Genomic DNA, 20,005 nt, shown 5'->3' with positions numbered 1-20,005 from the left:
GGTATGTGCCACCAGGCCTGGCAGATTTTTGTTTGGTGGGCCTACAAACAAAAATTTGTGGTTTTTTTGTTTGTTTGTTTGGTTGGCCTAATTCATTCAATATTTACTATTAATGCTTCTCAACTTTTTTTAAAAAACAAATCCACTCGGGGCAGTGACTCACGCCTGTAATCCCAGCACTTTGGGAGGCCAAGGCTGGTGGATCATGAGTTCAGGAGTTCAAGACCAGCCTGGCCAATATGGTGAAACCCCATCTTTTGTAAAAATACAAAAATTAGTGGCCAGGTGCGGTGGTTCACACCTGTAATCCCAGCACTTTGGGAGGCTGAGGTGGGCGGATTACCCAGGTCATGAGATCGAGACCATCCTGGCTAACATGGTGAAACCCCGTCTCTACTAAAAATACAAAAAAATTAGCCAGGCGTGGTGGTGGGCACCTGTAGTCCCAACTACTGGGGAGGCTGAGGCAGGAGAATGGCATGAACCCAACAGGTGGAGCTTGCAGTGAGCTGAGATCGCGCCAGTGCACTCCAGCCTGGGCGACAGAGCGAGACTCCGTCTCGAAAAAAAAAAAGCCACCCAGTTTTTTGTTTGTCTGTTTGTTTGTTTGAATCCTGGATTTTAAGAACTAAGCCAGCCAGGTTTTCATCAAGGTTGACTTTTCATTAAAATACTGTTGTTGTTTTTTTTCTTTTCACTAACTATAAAATCATATTGTCATGTCGAATATACTTTTTCAAATTACACTCCTGTGTGATACTTTCCTGGGCCACATCACAGATTACTGAACAGATGCTTCATGCTACGGACCACAGAAAAGTTTATCAGGACATAGGTGTGAGTACTGCTGGGAGACCTTGCCTAGCCCTCTGCATCTTGCTGTACCTGTTCCTGGCACTGCCCCAATGGCTGCTGCCTCCTCCTTAAAAAAGAGAAAGTTCGCGGCCGGGCGCGGTGGCTCAAGCCTGTAATCCCAGCACTTTGGGAGGCCGAGACGGGCGGATCACGAGGTCAGGAGATCGAGACCATCCCAACATGGGCTAACATGGTGAAACCCCGTCTCCACTAAAAAATACAAAAAACTAGCCGGGCGAGGTGGCGGGCGCCTGTAGTCCCAGCTACTCGGGAGGCTGAGGCAGGAGAATGGCGTGAACCCGGGAGGCGGAGCTTGCAGTGAGCTGAGATCCGGCCACTGCACTCCAGCCTGGGCGACAGAGCGAGACTCTGTCTAAAAAAAAAAAAAAAAAGAAAGTTCTCCATGACTGGAGACATTCAAGATGCTAAAGTGTTACAGAGTTAGCTTCCCCTGAATAGGAGGCTCCCGTCCTATTCATTCAGAAGGAAAGAAATGGGAGAGTCTGGATGAGGTAGCCATCTGGTGTATTTTGTGACTTGGTTTAGTTCAGGACATTTTCTGTCCTGTAGAGAACAGGGTCACTCTTTGTCCATGAAACCCTGTCTGTGCAGCCCAGTTGCTGAGGCAGGCTCCTACCAAAGTACTTGCTGAGCCAACCGTTAATTCACTGAGCAAACTTTTAGGGAGTACCTGCTGAGTGCCAGGTGTGGTGCTTGGGGATGGGGATTACAGCAGAGAACAACTACAAAAAATGTTGCTGCTCTTACAGAGTTTACATTCTAGTTAGGGGACTCAGACAATAACCAAATAAGCAGATGTGTCAGGTGGGGGTAAATGATGGGGAGAAAAGCAAGAAGAGGTGTGATATAGATGTGCTTGAAAGGAATTAGGCTAACATTGTATCAGCCAATATTAGGCGCAGATTAAGAGAGGAATGAACCCCAAAAAGCACCTATGCATGGAGGAATCACACAGGACAGAGTTTGAATCCTGGCTGTACCACTCAGCTTTCAGTGTATGGCCTTGGGTAAGTCCCTTAACTCTCAAAGCTTCAGTTTACGTTTTGTTTTTTTTTTTTTTTTGAGATGGAGTCTCGCTCTGTTGCTCAGGCTGGAGTGCAATGGTGTGATCTCGGCTCATTGCAACCTCTGCCTCCTGGGTTGAAGTGATTCTCCTGCCTCAGCCTAATGAGTAGCTGGGATTACAGGTGCCCACCACCACGCCTGGCTAATTTTTGTATTTTTAGGAGAGACAGAGTTTCACATGTTGGCCAGGATGGTCTCGATCTCTTGACCTCGTGATCCGCCCACCTCGGCCTCCTAAAGCGCTGGGATTACAAGCATGAGCCACTGTGCCCGGCCCAGTTTACTTTTTATTTACTTTTTATTTTATTTTATTTTATTTTATTTTTTTGAGACCGAGTCTTGCTCTGCCACCCGCCCAAGCTGGAGTGCAGTGGTGGGATCTTGGCTCACTATAACCTCTGCCTCCCTGGTTCAAGTGATTGTCCTGCCTCAGTCTCCCAAGTAGCTGGGATTACAGGCACCTACCACCATGCCTGGCTAATTTTTGTATTTTTAGTAGAGACATGGTTTTGCCATGTTGGCCAGGCTGTTCTCGAACTTCTGACCTCAGGTGATCCGCCTGCCTCCGCCTCCCAAAGTGCTGGGATTACAGGCATGAGCCACTGTGCCTGGCCCAGTTTACATTTCTCTAAAATGGGACCAGTGCTGGGTGTGGTATCTCATGCCTGCAATCCCAGCACTTTGGGAGGCTGAGCAGGAGGATCGCCTGAGGCCAGGAATTCAAGACCAGCCTGGGTAACATAATAAGACCCATCTCTGCCAAAAATAAAAATTAGCTTGGATGTGGTGGCATATGCCTGTAATTCCAACTACTTGGGAGGCTGAAACTTGGACCTAGGAGTTCCTGGCTGCAGTGAGCCATGGTTTCACCACTGCACTTCAGCCTGGGTGACAGACCAAGACCCTGTCTCCAAAAAACAAAACAAAAAAAAAGTCGGGGGGCAGGGGGTGGGGTATCAGTAATACTTCCCTGGCAGGGCCTTGAGGGGATTAGTGAAAATATATGGAAAGCCCTTGTCACAGTGCCTGGCACATAGTGGTGCTTTATCATTAGGAACTGGAAAGATTAAATTCTGTCAAAGACAGTTTTAATGTAATAGGAAGGGGAGTGGCACAGGTGGAGTGCTGGAGTAGGGGGTGGTTTGCAGTTAATGGAATTTTATCAACCTTTCCCTTTCCTGTAGTCTGGGGAGGTTAGGATTTCAGGGGTGACTTGAAGGTGGGGCCGGAGGCTTGGGAGGGACCTATGGATATCTGCAGGGAGGGCGTGACCGAGGCTGCCTGGAAGACAGTGGGGGGTGGTGGAATATATCTCCCCTTGCCCTCTCCACCCACATGTCCCAGGTCCAGCCCTGCCCAAGTTCCATCATTTCCCCACAGCGAAGGGGCAGAACTCAGGCACCTCGACACTCAGGTCCAGCGCTGTGAGGACATCCTGCAGCAGCTGCGGGCCGTGGTACCCCAGATAGACATGGAAGGGGATCGCAACATCTGGATTGTGAAGCCGGGAGCCAAGTCCCGCGGACGAGGTGGGGGTCAGCTCCTACTTCCTGCCTTGGCACCTCCCATCTCCCAGTAAAGGCCAAGGAAGTTAATAGTGTAGGTCTATTGAAGCCAGATTGCCTGGGTTTGAGTCCTAGCTCTGCTACTGATATTCTTCGTGACCTTGAGCAGGTTTTATCACCTCCCTGAACCCCAGTTCCCTCATCTGTGAAATGAGGAGGATGATAATACCACCTGTGAGGTGAGGATTAAATGCAGTCATACATCTAAAGCACGATTCCAAATCCTTAACATGCTTTAATTTATACAATCCTGGGAAACTAAGGCATGTGTAGGCTCTCACATGATCCAGAAGGATATCCATAAGGACCTGGAAGCAGCAGTTGGCTGCCCCTGGACAAGGAGATGTAATTTTTATTGTATGCCCTTTTGTACTGTCTAATTTTTGTTTTGTTTTATAGTCTATTTATTATTGGTAGGAAAGTAATAGGTGCACATACTTTTAAAAAGCCCAACACTGGCTGGGCGCAGTGGCTCACGCTTGTAATCCCGGCACTTTGGGAGGCCGAGGCGGGTGGATCACTTGAGGTCAGGAGTTGGAGACCAGCCTGGCCAACATGGTGAAACCCTGTCTCTACTAAAAATACAAAAATTGGCCACACGTGGTGGCAGGCACCTGCAATCCCAGCTACTCAGGAGACTGAGGCAGGAGAATCGCTTGAACCCGGGAGGCGGAGGTTGCAGTGAGCTCGGGCCTCGCGGCCACTGCATTCCAGCCCCAGGGCGGCTGTGGACTGTCTCAAAAAAAAGGCCAGGCACGTGGCCTGCTTCCAATCCCAGCACTTTGGGAGGCCAAACGGGCGGATCAATGAGGTCAGGAGATCAGACCATCCTGGCTAACTCCGCGGGAAACTCGGCCTCTACCTAAAAAACACAAAAACTAGCCGGGCGGGTGGTGGGGTTTCGTAGTCCCAGCTACTTGGGAGGCTGAGGCAGGAGAATGGCTGCAAACCCGGGAGGTGGAGCTTGCACTGAGCTGAGATCCGCCACTGCACTCCAGCCTGGGTGTGATAGAGCAAGACTCCGGCCTCCCAAAAAAAAAAAAAAAGCCCAGCACTTTAAATTTGTAGCCATGTATATATTCCTATTTAATCAAACAAAACTGGTTAATTAGGAAAAATTTAAAATCCTTAGCAAATTCCTGGCTTTCTCAAAGGGAACTGAGTTCTTGCTAAGGAGACTGCCTTACCTACTTGTTCTATCAGTCTGCAGGGATGAGAGCTTCATGACAAGCTGGCCCTTCCCAGCCCATTTTGACCTCTCAACCCTGGACTCTCCTCTTCCCCCGTAGGCATCATATGCATGGACCACCTGGAGGAGATGCTGAAGCTGGTGAATGGCAACCCCATGGTGATGAAGGACGGCAAATGGGTGGTGCAGAAGTATATTGAGCGGCCCCTGCTCATCTTTGGCACCAAGTTTGACCTGAGACAGTGGTTCCTGGTAACTGACTGGAACCCACTTACTGTGTGGTTCTACCGCAACAGCTATATCCGCTTTTCCACACAGCCCTTCTCCCTGAAGAACCTGGACAAGTGAGCCCCTCTGTTCGCCTCCCACAAGCTCCCTGCCTAGTTGGGGAACTGGCAAGCAAACAGGCAATTACAGTGCAGGGGACTCGCGCAGCAGCGCTAGGCTCCATACACAGACTGCAGGCAGGCGGGCTCTCATCCAGCCAGCTGTCCTTGCATCCAATAGATTTTTTATTTTTATTTTTTTTGACAGGGGGTGGTCTCACTCTGTTGCCTAGGCTGGAGTGCAGTGGCATGATCACGGCTCACTGTAGCCTTGACTTTCTGTGCTCGAGCAATCCTTCCTCCTCAGCCCCCCAAGTATCTGAGACCACAGGCATGTACCACAGCTGATTTTTGAATTCTTTTATGTAGACATGGGGTCTCACTATGTTGCCCAGGCTGGTCTCAAACTCCTGGGCTCAAGCGATCGTCCCACCTTGGCTTCCTAGTGCTGGGATTACATTGTGCCTGGCCCCTCCAACAGATTTGATCAAGTGTGTACCTTATGCCATGCACTGTTCTGGGCACTTGGGGTATAGCAGTGAACAAAACAAGATCCTGGCTCTCAAGGGCTTACATTCTAGCAGGGAGAAACAGACAAGCAATGAACACAAGTGAAATTATCTAACAGGTTCAAAGATTATTTGGGCCAGGCGCAGTGGCTCACGCCTGTAATCCCAGCACTTTGGGAGGCTGAGGCAGGCAGATCACCTGAGGTCAGGAGTTCGAGACCAGCGTGACCAATATGGTGAAACCCCGTCTCTACTAAAAATATAAAAATTAGCTGGGTGTGTTGGCGGGCACCTGTAGTCCCAGCTACTCGGGAGGCTGAGACAGGAGAATTGCTTGAACCTGGGAGGTGGAGGTTGCAGTGAACTGAGATCGTGCGACTGCACTCCAACCTGGGCAACAGAGCAAGACTCTGTCTCAAAAAAAAAAAAAGATTATATTTGTCGTTGGGGGAAAAAGGGAAGCAAATGTAGAGCAGGGGAAAGGAGGTCAGAAGTTTTGAAAACCAAGATGTCGTGTTAAGTTCTGGGGTGAGAGAAAGCCTTGTTGAAGCCTGAATTCAAATTCTGTCTCTGCAGCTTCCAAGTTGTTTGACTCTGGTCATGTGAAAACCTATTTAAGCCTTGGTTTCCACATCTGAAGAATGGAGGCAGTAGTATGAAATTCATAGCTATCAATTATTGAGTGCTTCATATGTGATAGTGCTAAGCACTTTGTATCCATTATCTTATTCTTCATAAGAACCCAGTGAATACTTCCTATTCACCAGGTCTGAAGAAAAAAATAAAAAACAGTGAAGTGGGTACTGTTACTACCCTCATTTTGCAGATGTGAAGAGCACGCAGGTTAGATGACTTGCCTAAGGTCTCACAACTAGTGTGGAGATGGCACTTGACCACGTCCTGGTGATGACGGGGCCATACCCTTACCCACCCTCTTATCTTCCAAACACTGAGATGGTTAACTGAGACTATGCACAAAGCACTTAGTACTGTGGCCCCCATAATTAGCGCCCTCAGAGCAGCCCTGAGAGATAACAGTAGTTCTGGCCCTAAAGGAATGTGGTGGGGCCCAGGCCTCTGTCCTTTTTGTCCTTCCCAGTAGGGCCCCATCTCCAGTTGAATAGTGCAGGGTGGCCCAGGGCTGGTTCCAGGACTTGCCTGTCCTCCCTGAACTTGGATGGGAGAGACACAAGGGCCTGGACTTCAGTTTTCTGCTCTCTACCCCAGCTCAGTGCACCTGTGTAACAACTCCATCCAGAAGCACCTGGAGAACTCATGCCATCGCCATCCACTGCTTCCCCCAGACAACATGTGGTCCAGCCAGAGGTTCCAGGCCCACCTGCAGGAGATGGGGGCCCCAAATGCTTGGTCCACCATCATCGTGCCTGGCATGAAGGATGCTGTAATCCACGCACTTCAGACCTCCCAGGACACTGTGCAGTGTCGGAAGGCCAGCTTTGAGCTCTATGGTGCTGACTTTGTGTTCGGGGAGGACTTCCAGCCCTGGCTGATTGAGATCAACGCCAGCCCCACCATGGCGCCCTCCACGGCAGTCACAGCCCGGCTCTGTGCTGGCGTGCAAGCTGACACCCTGCGCGTGGTCATTGACCGGCGGCTGGACCGCAACTGTGACACAGGAGCCTTTGAGCTCATCTATAAGCAGGTGAGGAGGTTGGGCCCAGGCAGGACCCCAGAGAGTCTGCACCCTCTTCCAGGCAGCCCCATAGTGGAGCATAGGACTCTGCAGTCAGACCCAGTTTAAGACCCAGATTCAAGTCCTGGTCCTGCTAAGGTGACCTCACCTCCTTGAGCCTCAGTCTCCTGATCTTTGAAATGGGGATATTATTACCAACTTTCTCATGGGAATGGGAGAATAAAATGAATTAGTGTATGGGGATAATATTTCTAGAGAGGCATATAGCATAGTCATAAGAGCAGAGATTCTGGAATCTCCTTGGTTTCTTCTTTTTTTTTGAGATGGAGTCTCGCTCTGTCTCCCAGGCTGGAGTGCAGTGGCCCGAGTTTGGCTCACTGCAAGCTCCGCCTCCTGGGTTCACGCCATTCTCCTGCCTCAGCCTCCCGAGTAGCTGGGACTACAGGCGCCCGCCACTGCGCCTGGCTAGTTTTTTTTTTTTTTTTTTGTATTTTTTAGTAGAGACGGGGTTTCACCGGGTTAGCCAGGATGGTCTCGAACTCCTGACCTTGTGATCCGCCAGTCTCGGCCTCCCAAAGTGCTGGGATTACAGGCTTGAGCCACCACGCCCGGCCGTCTCCTTGGTTTCAAATTCCTGTTCAGTGACAACAAGCTGTGTGACTTTGGACAAGTTCCTAACCCCTAGGTCTCCTCATCTGTAAGAATAAAAATAGTACCTAACTCACTTCATTTATTTATTTTCATTTTCATTTTCATTTATTTATTTTTGAGACTGAGTCTCGCTCTTTTGCCCAGGCTGGAGTGCAGTGGCATGATCTTGGCTCACTGCAACCTCCACCTCCTGGGTTCAAGCGATTCTCCTGCCTCAGCCTCCCAAGTAGCTGGGATTACAGGTGCCCACCACAACGCCTGTCTAATTTTTGTATTTTTAGTAGATACAGGGTTTCTCCATGTTGGCCAGGCTGGTCTCGAACTCCTGACCTCAGGTGATCCGCCCACCTCAGCCTCCCAAAGTGCTGGGATTACAGCAGGAGCCACTGTGCCCAGCCAGTAAAGTACTTTAGAATAGTGCCTGGCACATAGTAAATGCTACTAAGTTTTAGCTAATGTTGTTATTACCTAATAAGGTTAGGAGTTTCATCATGTATAACCTGTAAAGTGCCTGAATGTATAGTAATAGGCAATTACTGGTAGCTACTATTATTAGTAGTATTATAATTATTTCACTCATCTTGCTTCAAAGAGAGATTGGAGTCTACTTGTAAAATAGAACAGCATTTTAAAAAATCAGTCAGAAAATTGATTGCAAAGCTTTCTGAGCTCTGGATAGAATTTCTTGTGGCAGTTTAAGTGGCTTCTGATTAGCATTCAGCTTCTGTCAAGGTTTGGTTACAGGAAGAGAGCATACCGATCACATGACCTAAGTGACCTCGTCTTTATTACAGTTATTGATCATTTCTTTTTTTTTTCAAGATAAGAGTCTTGCTCTGTTGCCCAGGCTGGAGTGCGGTGGCACGATCTCGGCTCACTGCAAGCTCCGCCTCCCGGGTTCATGCCGTTTTCCTGCCTCAGCCTCCCAAGTAGCTGGGACTACAGGCGCCTGCCAGCACGCCCGGCTAATTTTTTGTATTTTTAGTAGAGACAGGGTTTCACTGTGTTAGCCAGGATGGTTTTGATCTCCTGACCTCATGATCCGCCCACCTTGGCCTCCCAAAGTGCTGGGATTACAGGCGTGTGCCACCACGCCTGGCCCCGATCATTTCTTAAATTAATATATTGGCGTTTTGGTTTCAAAAAATGTAAATGGGGAAATACATGGGCAGGAAAATATGAGCAAGCTGAGGGAAAAGGTGCCATTGTAGTGCAGTGCTCCCAATGCCAGTGCCCAGGCCAGAAGCATGTGAAAGCTTCTAAAGGTATGGATGTCAGGAGGCTCCACCCCCAGAGATTGACCCAAGATGTCTAGCTTGGGGAGGTGACTACGCATCTGCATTTTTCAAATGTCCCCCAAACATCTTTTTTTTTTTGAGACAGAGTCTCGCTTTATCACGCAGGCTGGAGTGCAGTGGCACCATCTCGGCTCACTGCATCCTCTGCCTCCCGGGTTCAAGCGATTCTCCTGCCTCCACCCCACTGAGTAGCTGGGACTACAGGCGCCCGCCACCATGCCTGGCTAACTTCTTGTATTTTAGTAGAGACAAGGTTTCACCATGTTGGCCATAATGGTCTCGATCTCCTGACTTCGTGATTCACCCGTCTCGGCCTCCCAAAGTGCTAGGATTACAGGCGTGAGCCACCGCGCCAAGCCCTCTAAATGTCTTTTATTGCTGATTTGTTCTTGTTTTTGTTTTTAGGCCAGCACATAGTGAAGGCTCACACCTTGCACTGGTTTTTTGTCTCTTTTCATCTAGGCCAGCCCCAGTGCCTTTTGACACTACAGTTTTGATCTTTTGAGGGACCAGGCCGGTTGTTTTGTAGAACTGTCCCACATTCTGGATTTATCTAATTGTTTCCTTATGGTGTTATTTACCTTGGTCTTTTGTTAGCTGATTGTCTCAGGAACTAGAAGTTAGGTCAGACAGCTTGATGAGGTTCAGGTTAAACATTTTTGCCAAGAGCACTTCAGAGGTGATGTTGGGTACCTCATGTGGCATCACAAGGCACATCCTTTGACAGTGTCTCACAGTGCTGCTGAGTTTGACTGTGGGTTACAGCGGTGGTTACGAGATCTCTCCATTATAAGCTACATCTCCCCTTTGCAATTAATTTTTTTGTAAGGTGTTGTGTTGGCTCTGTCCAGATGACTGTCATTTTCCTGTCATCCATTCATCTAATTGTTTTGATACCAGTTTTGATTATTGCCTATTTTATTAGAGTTGCAAAATGGCAAATGTCTAATTCTGTTGTTCCTTCTGCATTTATTAGCTGAGATTCTTCTTTAAAGATGAGCTTTCCCTCATCATTTGGGGCCACTCGGGAGTGCTGATAGCTATATTTTTATTTGATTAAAAAGAATTTTTTTTTAATTTTTCTTTTTTTTTTGAGACAGAGTCTTGCTCTGCCACCCAGGCTGGAGTGCAGTGGTGCTATCTTGGCTCGCTGCAACCTCCGCCTCCTGGAATCAAGTGATTCTCCTTCTTAGATCCCAAGTAGCTGGGATTACAGGTGCCCACCATGGCTGGCTAATTTTTGTGTTTTTAGTAGAGAGGGGGTTTTGCCATGTTGGCCAGGCTGGTCTCCAACTCCTGACCTCAGATATTCGCCTGCCTCAGCCTCCCAAAGTGCTAGGATTACAGGCATGAGCCACCATGCCCGGCAATAGCTGTATTTATTTATTTATTTATTTATTTTTTTTTTTTGAGACGGAGTTTCGCTCTTATCACCCAGGCTGGAGTGCAATGGCGTGATCTCGGCTCAGTGCAACCTCCGCCTCCTGCATTCAAGCAATTCTCCTGCCTCAGCCTCCCGAGTAGCTGGGATTACAGGTGCCTGCCACCATGACCTGCTAATTTTTTTGTATTTTTAGTAGAGACAGGGTTTTGCCATGTTAGCCAGGCTGGTCTCGAATTCTTGACCTCAAGTGATCTGCCAGCCTTAGCCTCCCAAAGTGCTGGGGTTACAGGTGTGACCACCGTGCCCGGCGGATAGCTGTATTTTTAACAAGCTCCAAGTAATTCTGATGTTTAGATAGATTCTGATCAGGATCCTTCAGTGGCACAGAAGATACCTCCAATTGACTCCAGGTTGCTGGCGAGGCACAGGGAGCTCTCCTGGAGCCCAGCTGAGGGCAGGACACACAGCTTGGCCTGATAGGAACTGAGAGTTGTAAGGGAGTCCCTCTCCTTGGACCCTTCTCTCTGCCTTCCTCTGCGTATTCGCTAATTCATTCTCTCCACAGACTGTCTTCTTTAAGGTTCTTAATTTCTGCTCCCCCATAACCTGGGTTCACACGAGGCTCTAGGCAGGCTCCAAGCCTCTTACCTGTCTGGGTGGCGTAACTCAAACTCCCTGTGCAGAGAATCTGATTGGCTGAGCTCAGGAAGCTGTCCACCTGTGGTAGCCTGTGCAGTGGAGCCACACACATTCCAGCAGGGGCTAGGGGCAGCTTAGGAGGGAAATGTGGCTGAGGGGTGCTGGTGGGACATGGCTGGGATTCCCCCATTCCTCTGGGCTAGCAATTCCTGGAGCTCTGTGACTCTAGGTACTGACTCAGAGGTGGGCTTTCCATTTCTCAGCTCAGAAATGTCTCTTTGACCAGGTGCCTCAGAAAGTAATTCCACCCATCTCTACCCTGGGTCCCGCTGGGCCAAGGATTCCACTACCACTGACTGAGTGGGCCTTGTCTCCTCTTCTTGCCCACAGCCTGCTGTGGAGGTGCCCCAGTATGTGGGCATCCGGCTCCTGGTAGAGGGCTCCACCATCAAGAAGCCCATGGCGATGTGTCATCGGCGGATGGGGGTCCGCCCAGCAGTCCCTCTGCTGACCCAGCGAGGCTCTAGGGAAGGCAAGGACTCGGGGACCCCTATCCACAGGTCAGCTTCTAGGAAAGGTGCTGGGGCCAGGAGCCTGGGGCACAGTGAGAAGCCAGTCTCCACTGCCACCACTTCAGCCCTCGGAAAGGGGAAGAAAGGCAAGGCGAAAAGTGCCACAGCCCTGGTCTGCCCCAATCTCCCAGAGTGGGACGCCCCCAGCACCGGGATAGGCTGCATTTTCACTATGACCTTTTCTAGTGGGGACAGGCAACCCCACCACTTGAACAGATTGCCGTTGAGTCTGAAGAACCCCCAGGCCCTGGGTAAGACCATTCGCCCAAAACACCCAAGTGTCCCAAGGCGATTTATTCCTGCTCTCCAGGCCCCTCCTAACCACCTGGATCAGCCACCCCACCAAAGAGCCACCAGTAGCAAGTAAAAGCTACTACTCACAAAGTATTCTTTAAAAATACACAGCCAAATTAGCTGGGCATGGTGGCGCGAGCCTGTGGTCCCAGCTACTCGCGAGGCTAATGAGGATGGCTTGAGCCCGGGAGGTCAAGGCTGCAGTGAGTTATGATTGCACCTCTGCACTCCAGCCTGGGAGACAGAGCGAGATGCTGTCTTAAAAACAAACAAACAAAAAAAGCACTTTGGGAGGCCGAGGCGGGCAGATCACTTGAGGTTAGGAGTTTGAGACCAGCCTCGCCAACATGGTGAAACCCCATCTCTACTCTACTAAAAAATACAAAAATTAGCCAGGTGTGGTGACAGGTGCCTATAATCCCAGCTACTTGGGAGGCTGAGGCATGAAAATCGCTTGAACCCAGGAAGCGGAGGTTGCAGTGAGTTGAGATTGCACCATTGTACTCCAGCCTGGGCAACAAGAGCAAAACTCTGTCAAAAAAAAACAAAAAAAAACCCGGCCAAATAAGTATTGTCTCCTCCAAAGTAGTCACTCTGCAAGGCAGAGTGATTTATTTCAAAGATGACCTTATTTCAAAGATGCCAGAACTTAAGCCCAGGTTGTTCTCTCCAGCGCCCACGCTTTTCCCACTGCAGTATTCTGCCTTTGCCTTCAAGCAGTCACCTCTGGGGAAAATAACTAACATGTGTCCAGCACTTAACAGTGTGCCCCATGCCACTACCTGCCCAGCTCCTTTAGTGCCTACACCAGCCTAGCAAGGTAGGTGCTATTATCCCCATTTTCCAGACAAGGTATCAGGAAGTTTAAAGAAGTTGCCCAAGGTTGCACAGCTCAGAAGGGGCACAGCTGGGATGCAGACCCAGGTCTGTTGGACTCTACCCTGTTTTCTTCTCACTGCCTCTGGAGGAGGAACCCGGAGGGCTCCATCTGCCTTTACCCCGCCCCCTCCACATCCCCCCATCCTCCACACACACCTTTTAGGGCAGCTAGGCCACCTTGGGGCCCCCCAGGCCCTCACAGCTTCTCTTGCTCCCACAGCCCCTCACCACTTCCCCAGCCTCCACACCAAGGCCCAGCTGCCTTCTCCCCATGTACTCCGACACCAGGGCCAGGTCCTCAGACGACAGCACAGCAAGCTGGTGGGCACTAAGGCCCTGATGACTCTACCCACGGCCAAGGTCTTCATTTCCCTCCCACCTAACCTTGATTTCAAGGTGGCACCCAGCATCCTGAAGCCAAGAAAGGTGGGCCTCGACCTGTGGCTCACACCCAGTGGACCGTGCTGAGCATGGGGTCAGGGCTGGAGGGCACAGGCAGACGGCAGCTCCCAGGCTGGCTGGCACCCCAAGGGAAGAGCTTGTCTCCCTCAGAAGCCCCTTCCTCAACAGACTTCTGACCGTCTCCCTCTTCTCCCCTCCTTTCACACTGAGGCTCCTGCTCTCTTGTGCCTCCGAGGCCCCCAGCTGGAAGTGCCTTGTTGCCTCTGCCCTTTGAAGTCGGAACAATTCCTAGCACCCGTAGGAAGGTCAAGGCCAAAGGCAAGTTCAAGGCCAAACTGCGACAAACCCAGGGCTGAGGCGTGCCCCATGAAGAGGCTGAGCCCCCTGAAACCCCTGCCCCTTGTTGGTACATTCCAGAGGCACAGGGGCCTGGGGGTATGAAGCTAGGGAAGCCCCTGCTTCGATTCCCCACTGCCCTTGTCCTGGATCCAACACCAAATAAAAAGAAACAAGTGAAGTATTTGGGGCTTGGCTCCATTGCTGTTGGAGGGTCAAGAGTGGGTGGGGCGAGGCCGTGTACCTCAGGGTCCACAGCAAGAGCCTGAGGCCATCAGCAGCTCCGCCATGCAGCAAGGCCCAGAATTCCCACCTAAGGACAGACATGGGGCTTCCTATTTAGGGACTCCCCCAGCATCTCCGATCCAGAGGTGGGGAGCGTGAGCGTTCACTTTACAGATGAAGAAACTGAGTCTGAAAGAGGAGGCATGGCTTGCCCAAGATCACGTGGCAGTGAGTAGACTCAGGGACGTATTGCCAGAACTGCCGACCACGGAGAGCCCCCCAACACCAGAGAACAAGCCGGGCTGGCAGAATGACACCTAATGGGCATAGGAATGTTAATATCATGAGACGGGGAAAGAGTTGACCTTGCCTAAACCTCAGCCCTTCTGCAGAGAGAGTGGGTCTATCCCTTCTTCAGCAAGGGGCCAAGGTCACCTAAAAATGAAATATCCAATAAGCCACACCTACCTGAAGAAAAGTGTGGCACTGCTTAGTTGTAGTGGGTTGAACTGTGGTCCCTGAAAAGAGATGTCTACCTAGACCCCGTGAATGTGACCTTATGTAGGAAAAGAGTCTTTGTAGCTGGGTATGGTCACTCATGCCTGTTATCCCAGCACTTTGAGAGGGCAAGGCAGGAGATCACTTGAGCCCACAAGTTCAAGACCAGTCTGGGCAACATGGTGAAACCGTTTCTACAGAAAACTAGCCGGGTGTGGTGGCATGCACCTGTAGTCCTAGCTACTCGGGAAGCTTAGGTGGGAGGATTACCTGAGCCCGGGAAGATCAAAACTGTGGTGAGCTGTGATCATGCCACTGTACTCTGAGCCTGGGAACATAGTGAAATCCTCTATCAAAAAAAAAAAGTCTTTGCAGATGTAAATAAGTTTAAGATCTTAAATGAGATAATCCCAATGACCAGTGTGGTGCCTACATTCAATGACAAGTGTCTTCATAAGAAAAGATAAAGGCCAGTGGCTCACTCCTGTAATTCTAGCATTTCAGGAGGGCTGACGTAGGTGGATCACCCAAGGTCAGGAGTTTGAGACCAGCCTGGCCAACATGGCGAAACCCTGTCTCTACTAAAAATACAAAAATTAGCCGGGCATGGCGACATGTGCCTGTAATCCCAGCTACTCGGGAGGTTGAGGGAGGAGAATCACTTGAACCCCGGAGGTGGGGTTGCAGTGAGCTGAGATCGTGCTGCTTCACTCCAGCCTGGGCAACAGAGTGAGACTCTCAAAAAAAAAAAAAAAAAAAGAAAAGGAGGCTGAGGCGGGAGGATTGCTTGAGGCCAGGAGTTGGAGGGTAGCCTGCCTGGGCAACGTACTGAGACCCTGCTTTAAAAAATATAATAGAGGCCGGGCGCAGTGGCTCATGCCTGTAATCCCAGCATTTTGGGAAGCTGAGGCAAGCGGATCACAAGGTCAGGAGATCGAGACCATCCTGGCTAACTCGGTGAAACCCTGTCTCTACTAAAAATACAAAAAAAATTAGCCAGGTGTGGTGGCAGGCGCCTGTAGTCCCAGCTACTCAGGAGGCTGAGGCAGGAGAATGGTATGAACCCGGGAGGCGGAGCTTGCAGTGAGCCGAGATTGCACCACTGCACTCCAGCCTGGGCAACAGAGCGAGACTCTGTCTCAAAAAATATATATATATATTAAAAAAATAGAGTAAGGGGCCGGGCGCGGTGGCTCAAGCCTGTAATCCCAGCACTTTGGGAGGCCGAGACGGGCGGATCACGAGGTCAGGAGATCGAGACCATCCTGGCGAACACGGTGAAACCCCGTCTCTACTAAAAAACACAAAAAACTAGCCGGGCGAGGCGGCGGGCGCCTGTAGTCCCAGCTACTCGGGAGGCTGAGGCAGGAGAATGGCATAAACCCGGGAGGCGGAGCTTGCAGTGAGCTGAGATCCGGCCACTGCACTCCAGCCCAGGCGACAGAGCCAGACTCCATCTCAAAAAAAAAAAAAAAAAAAAAGAGTAAGAAGGCTGGGTGCAGTGGCTCATGCCTGTAATCCCAGCACATTGGATGGGGGAGTGCCAAGACAGGTGAATTGCTTGAGGCCAGGAGTTCAAGACCAGCCTAGTCAACATAACAAGACCCCAACTTAGTTGTTTTTTGGGTGTGTGTGTGTGACAAGGTTTCACTCTTTCACCCAGGCTGGAGTGCAGTGGCAACATCTTGGCTCACTACAGTATTCACCTCCTGAGCTCAGATGATCCTTCCACCTCAGCCTCCCAAGTAGCTGGGACTACAGGTGCGTGCCACCACACCTGGCTATTTTTTTTTTTTTTTTTTGCATATTTTGTAGAGACAGGGTTTTGCCATGTTGCCCAGGCTGGTCTTGAAATCCTGGGCTCAAGTGATCCACCCACCTTAGCCTCCCAAAGTGCTCGGATTACAGGTGTGAGCCACTGAGGCCAGCCGCCATCTCAACAATTTTTTTTTTTTTTTTTTTTGAGATGGAGTCTTGTTTGGTTGCCCAGGCTGGAGTGCAGTGGTGCAATCTTGGCTCACTGCAACCTCCACCTCCCGGGTTCACTGCCTCAGCCTCCTGAGTAGCTGGAACTACAGGCACGCACCACCACACCCAACTAATTTTTGTACTTTTAGTAGAGACGGGGTTTCACCATGTTGGCCAGCCTAGTCTTGAACTCCTGTCCTTGTGATCCGCCCACTTTGGCCTCCCAAAGTGCTGGGATTACAGGCATGAGCCACTGCGCCCAGTCTACAATTTTTAAAAGGATTACCAGGGTGCAGTGTGTGTGCTTGTAGTCCCGGCTACTCAGCACAGGTAGGAGGACAGCTTGAGCCCAGGAGTTTGAGGCTGCAGTAAGCTATGCTTGCACAACTGCACATCAGCCTGGGTGACAGAATGAGACCCTGTCTCCAAAAACAAAAACAAAAAACCCAGAAGAGCAGACAGACATGAGGAGAAAGCCACGTGAAGATGGAAGCAAGCCGGGTACGGTGACTCAGGTCTGTAATCCCAGTACTTTCGGAGGCCAAGGTGGGTGGATCTCTTGAGGTCAGGAGTTTAAGACCAGCCTGGCCAATATGGTGAAACCCCATCTCTATTAAAAATACAAAAATTAGTCAGATCTGGTGGCATACACCTGTAATCCCAGCTACTTAGGAGGTTGAGGCATGAGAATCGCTTGAACCTGGCAGGCAGAGGTTGCAGTGGGCCGAGATCATGCTGCTTGCACTCCAGCCTGGTGATAAGAGCGAGACTGTCTCAAAAAATAAAAATTAAAAAAGAAAAAAAAAAAAAAAAGCCTGGGCACAGTGGCTCACTCCTGTAATCCCAGCACTTTGGGAGGCTGAGACAGGTGGATCACCTGAGGTCAGGAGTTCGAGACCAGCCTGGCCAACATAGTGAAACACCCGTCTCTCCTAAAAATACAAAAATTAGCTGGGCGTGGTGACACACGTCTGTAGTCCCAGCTACTAGGGAGGCTGAGGCAGGGGAATCACTTAAACCTGGGAGGCGGAGGTTGCAGTGAGCTGAGATCATACCACTGCACTCCAGCCTGGGCCACAAAGCAAGACTCCATCTCAAAAAAAAAAAAAAAAAAAAGAAGAAGAAAGAAAATGGAAACAGATACTGATGTGATGCAGCCACAAGCCAAGGGACACCTGGAGCCATCCGATAATCTGGAAAGGATTCTAACCCCCAAGCCTTCAAGAGTGAGGTGGTGCTGGGACTTCTGGCCTCTTAAACCAAAAGAACATTAATACATTTTAAGCCACTCAGGCTGTGTTAATGTGTTGTGGCAGCTCTAACAAATTAACACACCAGGCCAGACATTCTAATCCAGAAATCCTTGTGTAACTGCACCAGGAAATGCATACAAGCAGATTCACAGCAGCATTGTGGTAACAGCCGAATGACCTAACTGTCCACTAACAGTAGAATGGGCAAACTGGTCTATTCCAAGTATAGAATTCAAACCATACACCATACAACACAGATGCACTTTACAATTAGGAGCAAGAGCAAATCATGAAAGCGTATATACAGTGTGGTTCCAGAAACTTCAAAACCAGGCAAAATGAAATACGTGGCCGGGCGCGGTGGCTCAAGCCTGTAATCCCAGCACTTTGGGAGGCGGAGACGGGCGGATCACGAGGTCAGGAGATCGAGACCATCCTGGCTAACCCAGTGAAACCCCGTCTCTACTAAAAAATAAAAAAAAAACTAGCCGGGCGAGGTGGCGGGCACCTGTAGTCTCAGCTACTCGGGAGGCTGAGGCAGGAGAATGGCGTAAACCCGGGAGGCGGAGCTTGCAGTGAGCTGAGATCCGGCCACTGCACTCCAGCCTGGGCGACAGAGCGAGACTCGGTCTCAAAAAGAAAAAACAAAAAATGAAATACATTGGTTAGGGATGCATATGTATGCAGTCAACTTGAAAACAAAGTAATTCTCCCAAACCAGGGGATTCGTTTCCGACCTAGACTGAACAGTAGAACCCCTTCAAGTAGTTTTTTAAAAGATCAGTGCCAGGGTATCCACCCCAGGCCAATTAAGCCAGAATCTTTGGGGGTGCAGAATTGGGGACTTAAGCTTCCTGAGGGATTGGGGGAGGGGGTTCTAATCCAGGGCCAGGGCTGACAATTGCTGCTCTACCAGAAAGGAGTGGGTGCTTGTATTTCGCGCCCCAAGGGGAGTAATATGGGCACTACTTTATAATTACAATTGTCGCTCCCTATTCACAGGTGCCACATCTGTGGACCCAGCCAACTACAGATGAAAAAATAAATAAAAAATGATACAACCAAAAATACAAATTAAAATGCAGTATAACAACTGTTTATATATTTACATTGCATTAAGTGTTATAAGTAATATAGAAATGATTTAAACTATATAGGAGGATGTATGTAGGCTATATGCAAACACTGTGCCATTTTACATGTAAGTGATTTGAGGGTTTTGGTATCAGATTTTTGGTGTCTGAAGGGAGTCCTGGAACCAATCCTCTGTGGACACTGAGGGGATGATGGTATTTGTTGTTGTTTTCTTCTTCTTTGAGATGGAGTTTCGTTCTTGTCGCCCAGGCTGGAGTGTGGTGGCGCGACCTTGGCTCACTGTAACCTCCACCTCCTGGGTTCAAGCAATTCTCCTACCTCAGCCTTCTGAAGAGCTGGGATTACAGGTGTCCACCACCATGCCAGGCATTTTTATTTTTAGTAGAGGCAGGGTTTCGCCATGTTGGCCAGGCTGGTCTCAGACTCCTGACCTCCAGTGATCTGCCTGCCTCAGCCTCCCAAAGTGCTGGGATTACAGGCATGAGCCACCACGCCTGGCCTGTTGTTTTCTTTTGAGACAGGGTCTCACTCTGTTGCCTAGGCTGGAGTGCAGATCACGGCTCACTGCAGCTTCAACCTCCTGGGCTCAGGTGATCCTCCCACCTCAGCCTCCTGGATAGCTGGGACTACAGGCGTGCACCACCACGTCTAATTTTTTGTAGAGACAGGGTTTCTTTCTTTCTTTTTTTTTTTTATTTTGAAATGAAGTCTCACTCTTGTCCCCCAGGCTGGAGTGCAATGGCACAATCTCAAGCGTTTCTCCTGCCTCAGCCTCCCAAGTAGCTGGGATTACAGGTTCAGGCTACCACGCCTGGCTAATTTTTATATTACTAGAGACAGGGTTTCACCTTGCTGGCCAGGCTGGTCTCAAACTCTTGACCTCAGGTGATCCACCCGCCTCAGCCTCCCAAAGTGCTAGGATTACAGGCATGAGCCACCGCGCCCGGCCGAGACAGGGTTTCACCATGTTGCCCAAGCTGGTCTTGAATTGCTGGGCTCAAGTGATCCTCCCATCTTGGCCTCCCAAAGTGCTGGGATTACAGGCATGAGCCACCACACCCCGTGATGGTATTATTTTAAATCATAGAAATGGCCAGGCACAGTGGCTCATGCCTGTAATCCCAGCACTTTGGGAGGCCAAGGTGGGTGGATCACGAGGTCAGGAGATCGAGACCATCCTGGCTAACACAGTGAAACCTCGTCTCTACTAAAAATACAAAAAATTAGCAAAGAGTGGTGGCGGGCGCCTGTAGTCCCAGCTACTCGGGAGGCTGAGGCAGGAGAATGGCGTGAAACCAGGAAGTGGAGCTTGCAGTGAGCCAAGATC

The 20,005-nt window shown here is 49.9% G+C and overlaps 1 protein-coding gene across 1 annotated transcript in view; it reads left to right on the top strand.

The window, feature by feature from the left end:
- Positions 1–14,912, top strand: part of TTLL3 (tubulin tyrosine ligase like 3) — a 29,152-nt gene extending 14,240 nt beyond the window's left edge. The window contains 7 exon segments of the mRNA XM_009200261.4: positions 3,322–3,470; positions 4,796–5,039; positions 6,758–7,193; positions 11,547–11,688; positions 13,122–13,327; positions 13,514–13,736; positions 13,739–14,912. Of these exon segments, the coding sequence (XP_009198525.3) occupies positions 3,322–3,470; positions 4,796–5,039; positions 6,758–7,193; positions 11,547–11,688; positions 13,122–13,327; positions 13,514–13,736; positions 13,739–13,908 (1,570 nt within the window). The 3' untranslated portion in view covers positions 13,909–14,912.
- Positions 14,913–20,005: the final 5,093 nt, after the last annotated feature.

This window comes from Papio anubis, chromosome 2 (assembly GCF_008728515.1).
Source record: "Papio anubis isolate 15944 chromosome 2, Panubis1.0, whole genome shotgun sequence".
Lineage (NCBI taxonomy): Eukaryota > Metazoa > Chordata > Mammalia > Primates > Cercopithecidae > Papio > Papio anubis.
The sequence above is the reverse complement of the archived record's forward strand: the minus strand, read 5'-3'. Positions and strand labels throughout refer to the sequence as shown.